A 13,531-nucleotide genomic window follows, 5' to 3' on the forward strand; every position below is an offset into this window, starting at 1 on the left:
CAATGATGGGATGAACCCAGGTCATGACTTCATCTCAGACACCACAGAAACGAAGTTCGGGAGTCATAGCAATGCAAATCAAATCACACATTGCACTTGCTTTCTTTTGTCATTCATATGAAATGATCAATACGAGTATCAATTGAAGGCTTGGCCATTACATCAAACTAAATAACCACAATATTGCTAACTAATTCTCGCAGGGAGCACAAAATTCTTCAAATATTTGATTTCATCTTATTGACTCATAATATGAAAACAACACCTCAAGCAAGTTCAATAGATTAATCCCAGTTTCTTCAAAAATCACAGTAACACGTATCAAATCAGAGCTACACAACACAAATATTCTTGCACTTGCACTTGCCTTTTCTCTGGTCTTCGTGAGATGCTCACCTTCGTGATCCGAGCTTCAGTGTCATAAATCCCCGGTTACAGAGCAATTGTGCGCTTACAATCCACCGGGATCTGAAAGCGATGAATATGCTTCTCATTGAAGACGTGGAAGCTCCAATCACATACTTGGCCAAGTACCTCATCGTCATACTCCGCACGAGCCCAATCAAACTTCCTGAACCCATTTTGTTTTAGGATCAGGAAACTGAAACTGCACCTGCAAGACTCGAACTTTCCCACACCTCAATCCCTTCAACACCTTCTCTACAAACAAACAGCCTCTCCCCACCGCCTTCGATTTGACTGATCACCCCTCTCTCTACATCACTCAACTTATCAACATAATTCCTCCTGTATGACTCTTCACTAAACCTACTTTCTCTCTCTACATTTTCTTCTCTCTCCACCACTCTAGACCATACCTCCAACTCACCATTTCTCCCCACAAACACCTGATTCCTATAACAATGCACCACACTATTGCCATTGCCGCTTCCTCCAGTGTTTCTCAAACTAGGGTTCTTATCCACCAAATACACCCACGGATCTTTCCCTAACTTACGCAAATCCGCCACCGCCAAATCCCCCGATTTTGAACAGAGCTTGAATACAACCGACTCATCCGCGTCGACCGCCACGTCGGCGAACGAGTCCCCGAACCGGCTGCTCCGGCCCGAGCCCGGCTCGTTCGTCTCCCAAACGATCGAGCCGGAGCTTGGGTCCCACAACCGTATATAACCGGCGAAACCGAACGCGCTCGACGTCACCGAGCTCCCCAAAACCAGCCCGTTTTCCGGCAAATACGTCAGCTTCGTGGCCACCGTCGTCTTCGTCGAGCTCCCCGTCTGCCGGCCGAACTCCGACGAAACTTTTAACGTCGATTTATCAATCGTCAAAACACAATTCTCTTTATGGTGACAATCAAAAGCAGCAAAGACCGAGTCAGCCGAGTCAGCAATTGCGGTGACTCGGGCCTTATAAACCCTAGGATCTGACGGGTCGGTCCATTCGCAGGACCCGACCCGACGACCGCTCGCCAAGCTGTAGAAGTGGATCCCGCTGGCGTTTTCCGATCCGACGGCTGCTACCACCGGCAAAACTCGCTTTATCGAGGTGACGTCGTTTAGGTGAGTGCGGATGGTAAAAGAGTGGGCCAAATTGGAGTCATAGCAAGATACCTGGCCGCCGTGGGCGATGAGGACAGATCCGTCGTCGTTTGTGGTGAAGCAGGAAACGACGCCGTCGGAGTGAGGGGTGATGGTGGAGACTAGGGAGGCGTCGATGCCGTTCAAGGGGGGTGGTGCGGTGGCGGATTTGAGGAGGGGTTCGATGCCGTAGTAGGAGGCTTCGTCGAGGAGTTCTTGCTTGGTGAAGAGGCGGAGGGCGGTGGAGGGGAGGCGGTGGGAGCGGAGGAGAGAGAGGAGGAGAGAGAAGATTTCGGGGTCGCGGTCGATGAAGACCGGTTCGGAGTGGGTGGCGGGCCGGTTGGAGAGGGCGGCGAGGAGGGAGTCGGGGCCGCCGGATTGGAGGGTGGAGACGGTGGTGGAGAAGAGCTTGCCGCCGACGTTGAGCTTGATTCGGTCGGAGGGGTGGTGGTGGAGGGTAGTTTCGGGATTTGGGTCTTCCATTTTGCGGACACCGTGTTTGCGGTAACGAATTGATGGGCTGTATTCTGTAAGTACGTTTTATTCTTTTTATTAACCAGGTATTCATACTTTAAAATTATAGGATGACATACGATTTGCTTTATTTTAAGAGAAAAAAAAAAAGGGTAATAAAAAATAAGACTTCAAACTTATATTCTATTTAGAGTTTACGCCGGAAAAGAAAATGCAAAGTTATATTGATACAAATCAGATATAAATTGTGTGGTCCATAGGCCGAAAAAAACAAATATAACAAAACAAGATCAAAAAAACACATAAACAACAAACAAAAAAAAAAGAAAAGGGAAAGCCGTCAGCTCCGATGTTGGACCCAACACTCCGCTCGTGGAGGTGGGTGGAGGATCGCCATTGGATTTGCATAGGGTCTGCATCTTGACGCCTTCATCGTAGGGTTGAGAATTTTCGACACGACACGAATCCGGCATGAAATTAGCGGATTCGGGTTAGTTATTTTTGACACGGAACATGACACAATAACATGAAAAGGTAAACTGGTCGGGTTAGAGTTGAAAGAATTCTGACACAAACATGACATGATGCGGGGTGGAAATTTATGAAAAGACACAATGACACAATATAAAGTTAGCGCGCTAGGGTGGCTATTTTTGACACGACACAATACAATAACACGAAAAGCTAAACAGGTCTGGTTAGTGCCGAGAGAATTCTGACATAAACACGAGATGATACGACACGATGACCATATATAAGTCAATTGCCTTGTTTTTTTTGTCTTTATAACAATATATATATATATATACACACACACACACACACACACACACAGAGTCCGGATCTCCTAAGGGATCCTGCACTGTCTTATGGTACGGGACTCTTCTTTCCCAATCGAATTGCGATGATTCGAGCCGCTCAAAGTGATCAAAACGTGATTTTAAGGGTATCCGCTAGAAATCAGCAAAAAAAATGATCGGGAAGGGCTTTATCCGAATAGTTTTTTATTGAACGGTTCAGTAAAAAAGGGGAGTCCCGCACGGTAAAGCCATGCGGGGTCCCTCATTGGATCCCGAATGTGTGTGTGTGTGTATATATATGGGGCCTGATAATGCCACGACTACATTTTCTAGAGCCACGACAATTTATGTTGACTGACTACTATACCCTCACGTTCTCCACCCTTCGATTACCCTTTGTTTCACTACAGACCCACTTGCCGTTTCACTCTCCTCCCTTTCCACTGCAATTGAGGAGGCGGCAAACCTAAGGTCACCAATCTCACTATGCTTTTGCAAATCTCACCCTGACCCAACCTCTTCTTCCCTCACAAGATCGACTAAATTGTTCATAACACGCCTCTATCCGCCCATGACATCGACAGAGTAAATTTCGAATCCAAACACTTTTTTATCGTTCTCTCAATTTTCACCTTTTGTCTGAATGTGTGGGGAGAGAAAAGTAAAAATTGCAGATTTTCTACCTCTTCATCTTATTGTCTTTAGGAGTGAAGAAATATATATTTTTGGGTAAGGAAATCTATAAACCAACGCAATTACTATTTGCAGTGGTTTATTGTTTGGATTTCTAAAAAAAATTGCGGATTCAAAGTGATTATCTGGATGGGTTCATGATGGAGGGATGCAATCCAAGAGCAGCGAAGGCTGATTTCTAGAGAGAGAATAACGGAGATAAGTGGGAGGAGTGCCTGTGGTAACTGTGGTGGTAGAAAACGGAAGAGGGAAGAACTCGTAAGGGTTAGCATATGATTTGGAGTGGTTTGCTGTTGTGTGATGCTAATGATTAGTGAAGCCAAGGGAACGGGCCAACGGAGGGGTGGGCTGTCATGAGAGAGAGAGAGAGAGAGGAGCATTGAATTGTCTCGCAATGGCTTTGACTAACGAGGGCTCAATAGTCAATTACACAAAAACTATTGTGGTCCTAACAAAAGGTGTCGTTGCATTAGGGCCACCCTATATATATATATATATATATATATATATATATATATATATATATATATATATATATATATATATATATTCGCATTTGTCCAATGGTAAAGTCCAAACACATCGTGCTACAAAATTCTTGGTTCAAGCTGATGAAGTATAGAGATTTGTAGTAATCTGACTTACGAACGTTCTGCCAATAAAAAGAGGAAAAGAGAGACCCAAAGTAATTTCTTTTCTTTTTTTTCATAAATATTTAAGATTTCAAATTTGTCCTGACAATAAAATCAGATGAATAAAAAAACATAAACCTAATTTTAAGATGAAAGTCCAAATAATCTAAAACATTGTCCATTTTGAATTATTTATGTCTTTAATAAACTTGGTTTAGCTTATCTTATGGTCACAAAATTAATTATAGTTCTAGATTCTTCCTGTTAACACAAATAGGAAGGAAAGATAATTATAAATCTTACCATACACAGAAAGACCTAAAAGATGCCTAGCTAGTTTGATGATGATCCTGAGAGTAGGGCCTATGCCTGAGATCTTATGTGCCGAAAAATGATGAGTTTTTGTGCCGGTGTATTTTCGGTTGTTGGATTACACAAGAATATTTTATTTTTTTTTGTCAAAACCGATAACAAAGAATATTATTATGCATCAAAACATCAAGCGGAACTCTCATCCCTTAATGAGGGATCAAGAATCTGCACAGAAGGAGAATCAGTTCAAAGACTACACCCTTCACCCACTAAACCCTTACAAGCGAAAATATTTGCTACATTATTAGAGCGCCTAGAGAAAGAAAAAATATAGCTATGAAAATCCCTCCGTAATGCCCTCACATCATTTAGAACAACGGGCACATCTTGACTAACTTCAATTTGGTCATTGAACATATTGATTATAAAATTTAAAATATGAAGAAAAAAAATTACACAATCTAACGGTCTAAATGCGCTTGGCTCATGAACAGACCATTTTTCGGCATACAGAATCTCAGGCCATACATTAAAGCCCCCGATGTGTCATCTGGACAGTCAGAAACCTTGTCGTTTAGCTTTCAGCAAAAATAAAGGGTCCTCCAGATAGAAGCAAAGGACCCTTCTGAGAAGCAAAGGACCCTCTTGAGTTGAAATGAGCTGGTATGATTTATGGACGTGGGCCATGTAGTCCCTAGAATAGGGGGATGGGCCATGAAATCCTAATCAAAATTTACGAAACAGGATTTATATTGCATAGAAAAAATATTATCAATTGAAAAATATAACAAATTCAAGTATCCAGTTAGGATGAAACAAGGGACTAAAAAATAAGAATGAAAACAGTATTAAAAAATAGTTGTTTACACCAACTTTTTCTACACAGATCGCGCACAAATCATCGTGTGTGGCCCACTTTAGTTCGCCAACTTTGGGTCCCACACAAACAATCCGATCCGTTCATTTAATGTAAAACATTTTTTTAAGGACCCTCGCGAAAAATCAATTCAATCCGATACCTATAAGTGCTTGATCCAATAATCTAACTTTTCATTATCCTGAAATTTAAATGAAAAAAAATAAATAATTGGATCGAGAATCTATAGGTATCGAATTGAGCTGATTTTTCACGGAGGCCCTTGAAAAATGCTTTATATTTAATGAACAGATCATTTGTATGAGACCCGAAATAGGCCCTACACAATAATCTACTATGTGCGATGTCACTGCGATCTCTGTGGATAGTACTGTTGATTAAAAAATGGCGAGCGGTTCAATTCGGGCAATTTGGGCGGTTAAGTTGCCCCTTAGGCACCCCTAGAATGCATAGTAAAATAAACTACAAGTATATATTCAAAAACAACTTGTAACAAAAAACAAACACTGACTTTTTTTTTTTTGGACTGATAAAAGGATAAGAGGGGGCAAACGACGTATCAATCTCCCTTGAGCGTGACCATAGGAGGCACCTTATCCACTGTGGAATGTCCGGTTCAACTCATAGTTATTATCCGTGAGGACAGATCGTCACCACAACATCACCTAGGTACAGAATAACAATGGAACAAATCCCTTATCCCTTTACCACTGACAAGATTCAAACGTAAGTCTTGCTTAAAAATGAAAGATGCTTTTGCCATCCAGGCTACCACCGATGGCGGTAAAACAAACACCGACTAAATGCTAAAGGAAATACATGGGTTTGTGCAGTCGGACATTGTGAATCCACTCTCTCTTTTTCTCGATTCATCGGGGCCTCATAGCGTTCATAACGTGACTTTAACACCATATCATCTTTAGATCTACCGATATTTATTGAGATGCCCCGATGAACCTCATTTTTTGAATGGTTGACCTTTACTGTATCCCACGAGTTGAACGTTCGGATCATTGATGTAGTCTCGGAAGTCGACAAAAAAGAGAGCCTTCTTATGGAGCCTGAGCAATTGGGTCAGCATTCAGCAAGGCTTTGGAATAAGGTCTAGGCCTGACTGTGGCTTAGAAATATAATAACAAGGACTTTGTCCCTATAGCATTTACCCAACAATAATTCCAATATGTACAGATAAAAATGGAAATATTCATATGACATTTGTTATTACAGAAAAATTAAATACATATAATCACGATAAACATTATTCTATCTCATCAAGTTTCCAAATATATCGAGAGAGAAAAAAAAAAAAAAAGCAAATTAAATGAGAAACAATTAAGGGAAAACACTTTTAAATTTCCCATTCTCGAAATTCTTTTCAGGCTCTCTCTTTCTTCTCCTTCTCTTTTTTTGCCGCGACCGTTCCGTCAGTCCCGGCCATCATAGCGTACTTATCCTTCCTAGTGAGATTCGTGCACTCAAACCCCAAGGACCCCGCGAGCACCCTCTGGATATAATTCGCGACGTCAATCGCGGATTTCCCGCCTTTGCAAGTCAATTCAACCGGCAATTGGTTCAAGAAAGTGATCTCGTACGTAGGCCTCGGATTCATGAACACGAAGTAGGGATCCAAGACCTTATGCCCCCTTGCCGTCGTCCCGTAAAACACGCTCTGCCTCGTGTTAATCGCAACGGGCACGATCCTGTCCGTGAGCTCCGCAAACAGCGCGCTAAACCTCAACAAAAAGGGCTCCCTACAAGTAGTCCCTTCCGGGCATATCACCAAGTCGCCTTCCTTCAACAGCCGCTTGATATTCTCCGCGTCTTTCTCCCTCTCCCTCGACAACGCCACCGCTTTGATGGGCGAAATCATCTCCGAAAACTTACTTATGCTATATGTGACGCAGCTGATCTTCCTCCCTAGGGCAACGGCGGTAACCACCGGATCCAGCACGGTCCGGTGGTTGCAAACAAAGAGGACACCACTATGGCCTTCCTTGGGGGGAGGGGGAGGGGTGCCCTTAACAATGAGTTTGATCCCTAGTATCTTGTAGTTGTACCAAACTATTTTTTGGGGAAAGGGTATGTTGAGATATACCCTTAGGATTGAGAGGATTATGCCTATGGGCATCCATAGAAATGATAAGAGGGCAATTAGAGGGGTAGGCCTTTGGACCAAACGGCCCTCGTGAAATATGACTGGGCTTAGAAGCTTGTTTGTTGGTAGGGGCTCACATTTTGTTCTTGGCACCATGTATCCTTCCTGCAATATTTTGATAATAAGATTTGTTAGTTTGGATGGAGTGATAAATAGATTTCTTTTGATGCAAGATCTTCTAATTAATTGGCTAAAAAACGAAATTTTATTGATTTTCTGAGAAAATCTAACATTAGCAATTGATTCTAACAAAAGCAAATTCACGAACATGCTAATATCCTTGCAACAACAAAATACAATCGAGAACAAAATTGGTGTGCCTGCCAAGTTTTTCTCTACTTGAGTTCATTCGATAAAAAAGAAATTAGTTAGAAAGTAAAAAAAAGAAGCAATTGTTTAATTGTATAGGGAACGGGTACGAAAGCAAGATTCTTACAAGATCTTGTGTTGTTTGTAGCATGCGTTATGAGAAAAATTGATCCTAGTCGAAAGTTTGAAAATGGGATTGTACAACTTTCTTGCTAATTGAACAGCTAAAAATATGGAAAAGTCAAATTTCATATCCTTTCCGTTTCTTTTTTCTTTGCTATTACATGGGGCCTAACGAATCGTTTAGTCGATAGAGGATCATGCAACGACGTGATATACTTTTCTTTTGATATATATATATATATATATATAGAGAGAGAGAGAGAGAGAGAGAGAGAGAGCCATAAGATATTAAGACCTTGTAAAATATAAGATCTTGCAATGAAATATCATAGAAGATAAATAGATATCATAATAGAAGATACGTAATGGAGGACGTGAGACTAATATTGATGACATTAATGATACAATACTAGTATTATGTATTGGGTTATATACTTAATAAATTCTTAATCTGGGGTTAAAATTGCGTAACCAAAGAACAAACACTCAAGATCAGAAGCTCAACGACAATTAATTCTAAAATTGTGGCACCACATTTTTTGTCACTAAATCTCAATTTTCTTGTCGAAGCTCTCCTTTGGGAAAAATTGAAGGACCAAAACTTTCTTTTAGTAATAATAAAGGATTGATCTCATCATCTCTTTAACTTAAGGGATCGAAATCCTCTATGAGGATTCCTCCTTGTGAGGATCATGTGACGATTTTCATTCGATCCGGACCGTCCAAGGAGGGAATTAATGGTTCGAATTAAAAACAAACACTTTCAAGGAAAAGTTGACCAGAATTATGTTTATCAAGCTATTCTTTCTCTTTCTTTTTTGATTAAAAAAAAAAGGGTGAGCGGGGCGACTGACATACTTGACCTCCTTGGGGGTGACTATAAGGGAGCCAATTTGCTCTGAAAATGTCCAAATTTGAGTCATAGATAGGCCGAGCTGAGAAGAAAATATTAGTCTATCACCATGTCGCAGAACCCGTCGCTAGAACCCACCGGACACGAACCCCACCCAAATTCAGCTGTTCTTTCTTGACTTACCTACTAATCAACTGAATTTGTGACACCGACAATAAGTTGAGGTACTATACCTCAGAATGTCTTGATATATTGGGTACATTAATTAGTCCAATTAAGGCTACGTAGAAAGTACAGGGGGAAAATTAGGTTGGGTCATGAAGGATGCATGTTCTATAGGGTCAGCTGTCTCCTTCCCTATGGGCCTGTTTGGATGGGGCTAATATCCCTCGTAAAACTGTGGGCTTATGGTTAAACCATAGTTTGGGAACACATTTTGCCAAGGTATTAGAAAAGTCCTGAATTCTCTTGTACCTCCTAATATCCCTGGCGGGGGATTATTTATGGGGAGGTTCTGGGGTGTTATTACATAATACCCCTGGATAATACCACATCTCTTTTCCATTTCAATTACAAAATAACATTATCTCCCAATTTTATCCCTCATCCAAACCAAGTATTATTTAATACCTCTGTCACATCAATATGAACCCACATTTCTTACATAATACCCCTTATTATCTTATCCCCTTCATAACTAATGCTCCCAATCTTTATCCCGCATCCAAACGGACCCTATAGGTAAAAAGCTAGAAACCAATTAATGGAAGAGAGGAAACTTTTCATAAAGGGGCTAATTTTTAGGTACTCCTCGCAAACAAAAGATGGCTACCATACAATGTGAGTCACTCGTTACCTCCTAATCATTGAACAGAAATGAATGATAATTTGTCGTTACGCAAATAGTCAAAGTACCACGGAGGCAATGCCATATGGTACTCGGGGAGCGCTGAATAATTACTTCTAAATAAAGAGGCCGTTAGGTAATTAAATATATCTAACTGCCACGTGGACTAATAAGATTTGAAATCACTTTGAAATTTCAGATGGTTCTGACCTGTAAGTACCTTGGCATGCATGGAGAGAGAGAGAGAGAGAGAGAGAGAGAGAGAGAGGTGACCATAACATTAGACTCATGGACAATGCATTGAGCCATAAAAGCTCTTCAACAACCAAACAACAATCCAAAGAAGATCATAATCCCTTCCTAAACCAAAAATTAAACAAACCTAATCAGAATCTCAAAATTTAAACACGTTTTAGTTCGTCCAGATGCCACCATGATCATAAAAGGCTTCACCAACCCTATCAACAGAATTTAAAGACAATGAAGAGAGAGAGAGAGAGAGAGAGAGAGAGATTGATTGATTGATTGATTTAAGTATACAACACATTATACAATATATTTTGCATGATACAATAATGTGACAAAATCTACTTCACACAACAATGTTCACATCATTTTGGATGATATGTCAATATACTATTTCGCTGATGGTTGGAAAATAACAACACGAGACTGCATAAAATTGACATGACGTGTTGTGCATAATGTTGTGTTTGTATACTTTCCAAAAAAAACGTAAAGAGAGAGAGAGAGAGTTGAACGTACCTTGCAAACGGACATGAAATCATGGTCAGTCTCTCTGTCCCCCAAGCCCAAATCGGGAAACTCTCCGCGGAATTCTCTCTCTACTGCCGCCCTCTTGTGTTCTCCGACCAGAACACCCGGTTTCCTAGCAAACCCGGTCGCCCTCCCGGATTTCGACACCTCCAATTCCGTCCCGATCACCTTGTCAGCCCCCAAAAAGTTCTTGCAAAAGTGCTCCACCATGATCCTCGGGTTCGCCGTGACGACGTACCGCTTCCCGAAGGAATTGAACACCTTCCACGTCCGCGGGTGCACGTCCTCGGAGTAAAACTTGGGCAGGACCGACCTCGAGACGAGCTCGATGTCGCGGATTTTCAGCCCCGCGAAGGATATGAAGACGAACGTTTGGATCGCGACGGATTCGGATACGAACAGGTAGGTGAAGTAGACGAAGGGGACCGATAGTAAGAGGACGAGTGCCCGTAGCAGGCTACCGGCTTCGAGAGCGATGAGCATGAAGTAAGGGAAAGCGCTTCTCGATACGAGGAGGGTGCCGTCTAGGTCGGCCGCGACGGTTTGGTTTGATCTCCCGTCGGTGCTACATTTTGAGATAGGCGGGAAGCGGCAGGGAGCACCCATCACCATGGGTGCTAGCTAGAGAGAGAAGGGGGAGGAGAGAGAGAGAGGGGTTTGTGTTATTTTTTATTGAGTTTGAGTGTGTTATGTTAAGGAGATGAGGGGGAGAGGGGGGGTTTAAAAAGGATTGAAGAGAGATGCGTGTGTTGTTTGTTTGTATTACAATTAGCATGGGTAAGTATTTGTTGGTGTCTCGTTACTCGAATCAATTTCCGTATATCTCGACTAATTTTTATGATCATCTATCGGCTACAAATTGAAAAAATTATGCACGAAAATACTTCGCGAGTACAGGGGGGAATACATATGTGGCTGAGAGAGAGAGAGTCGTGATGTGGGAAGACTTCAATGGTTTTATTGTTGTTCGTTGTTTGAAGTTTAAATTAGGTTAGCTGTAAATTAGAGAGAGAGAGAGAGAGAGAGAGAGAGATCTAAAAGTGGTTGAAACTTTATAGAAATTTCGGCAGTTCAAAACCAAAAAAAAAAAAGGGTAGTTGAAGGTCGTTACCAACGCCTACAACACATTCAATTAGCCTTCTTTTTAGTTTCTTGGCGCCGTTCCATTATGGCTTGTTTTTCTGCTAAGCTCTGCATTTGGCTAGGCTCTTATCATGGCGTAACTTTATTATTTGGTTTCTATAATCGGACGTTCGGGTCAGTTTATGCATACCTTACCTAATTTCGGGGTCTTAAAGTTGACGGCCAGACAAGCGCCCTGGAGTAGCCCTGCGGCTTTGAAATGTTTGGCCTTCATGTGGGATTTGCAAATGCTAACTTTATTATTAGATAGTTGCCGCCTTCTTTTTTTGCTCCTTTTGGTCTTTTGTTTTCACATTCAAAAATTATTAAAAAAACAAAGATAGTTGTTTTATAGACTTTTTTATTATTATTAATTTCGCTCATATTTTTTTTTAAAATTATTTATTCATCTAGATTCTAAATACTACTCCCTCCGTCCCTATTTTACAGTCCAGTATTCCATTTTGGGCTGTCCCTTAATAAGCGTCCATTTTGTAAAGTTAGTGGGTAAAAGTTGGTGAATTTTCCATTTTGCCCCTAAAAGTAGATTTCATTTTAAAAAGTTAGTGAGTAAAAGTGTAATGATGATGGGTAAGTAGGGAAAATTGAGGAAAAAATTGATGTGAAAGGTATAATGATGATGTATTTTTAATAAGTTGGAGTTACGAAGCAGGACACTTAAAAAGGGACGGAGGGAGTAGTATTAAAAAATCATGACTAAGAGTGTGTTCTACTAACTAAAATAAGTATTTTTTTAATTAAATGTGACGTATTGTGAGAGAATGATATGTCTCGTAACGAAAAATAAGTATTTAAAAAATAAGAACCTTAGCAGAATATGGCCTAAATTTTTTAAAATTTCACTAAGATAAAAATAATCTTAAATAGATAGATCTTTTTCGTATCATTATTTTTTTCGTGAATTTTTTCAAGCTTGATTTATTTTTTGTCCTAACTCTTCTTGTCGAGACAAAATAATGACTCAATGCTGGACGTGTTAAGAGAGGGCTAAAATTTGCTAAAAACTAATCGAATAATACATTAAGTCAGACAAAACCCCTGGCTAGGCTTTCTAATTTCTTTAAGCTCTTGGTATGCTTATTGAATAAAAATCTATTGCCAACAAAATCATTAACCATAGGTATGTTGCGTGTGGTGGTGTTTTTCTTTTCACCTCAATAGTATGTTGTACGTAGTTCCATGGTACTCATCACATGAGTTCATTACAAATGCATGGGAGATTTAACGATTTATTGTTGCATGTACATGGCGGAGTCGATAAGTGTGTGAAGTTTATTTTGCATTTCAGATCATCTGTACCCGTAAGTGTTTATACATTTATTTCAATACTTGTGTACATTCGTGCAGATGTGATTGCATGAGAAGAGAGGAAGGTACACGTGCGTGCGCATTCGGGCTGCTAAAATTGCACGAGAACAGTGGTAAGGAGGAAAATTTGTGCAATCGTACGACAAAAATTGCATAAAAGTAGAGGTACATACATTTTTTCGGTTCAAAACATTTGACCTCTATTTTGATCAAATGCCGCTATTTGTTGGGAGTACTCAGATAAGATGGACCTAGATGGGATTGGCATTAACATAAGGGGTTGCACACGAAATCTAAAATTGAATTCGAAAAAACATAGGCCTCTGTTAATTTGGAGAAAAAAAACTAGTCGAATAAAGAGAGCAATCAATGCAGATATAGATCAAACTAAAAGATGTTAAGAATGAATTGGGGGATGGTGTTATGCAGTGGTATGCGTAGCACTGTGCTGCGCACCTTCAAGTTGTCGGATCGTGCATCAGACGACTCGGATCTCATTTCGGCAATAAATGGCTCTCGATCGTTAGTTGCCGAGATAAGATTCGAGGCGTCGGATGTACGATCCGACGGCTCAGCGATGCTGTGCACCTCACTGCACAACACCAAGAATAGCATACATTTTTTATTTTTCTTGATAACAGCTGTTAATGGACATCCCAAAATAAAATACTAGACTCTAAAGGAACA

General features: G+C 40.6%; 2 protein-coding genes across 2 annotated transcripts; both read right to left on the reverse strand.

The window, feature by feature from the left end:
• Positions 1–66: 66 nt before the first annotated feature.
• Positions 67–2,227, reverse strand: LOC131326530 (protein ENDOPLASMIC RETICULUM-ARRESTED PEN3). The gene has a single exon (XM_058359346.1). It carries the CDS (start codon positions 2,022–2,024, stop codon positions 594–596), a length of 1,431 nt encoding a protein of 476 aa, XP_058215329.1. The 5' UTR covers positions 2,025–2,227; the 3' UTR covers positions 67–593.
• A 4,285-nt stretch (positions 2,228–6,512) lies between these two features.
• LOC131325745 (glycerol-3-phosphate 2-O-acyltransferase 6) lies at positions 6,513–11,419 on the reverse strand. The gene is made up of 2 exons (XM_058358167.1): positions 10,382–11,419; positions 6,513–7,589 (listed from the first exon to the last, which is right to left on the reverse strand). The coding sequence occupies exons 1-2, from the start codon at positions 11,003–11,005 to the stop codon at positions 6,705–6,707; spliced, it is 1,509 nt and encodes a 502-aa protein (XP_058214150.1). The 5' UTR covers positions 11,006–11,419; the 3' UTR covers positions 6,513–6,704.
• Between the last annotated feature and the right edge of the window lie 2,112 nt (positions 11,420–13,531).

The sequence above is a fragment of the Rhododendron vialii genome, chromosome 5a (assembly GCF_030253575.1).
Source record: "Rhododendron vialii isolate Sample 1 chromosome 5a, ASM3025357v1".
NCBI lineage: Eukaryota > Viridiplantae > Streptophyta > Magnoliopsida > Ericales > Ericaceae > Rhododendron > Rhododendron vialii.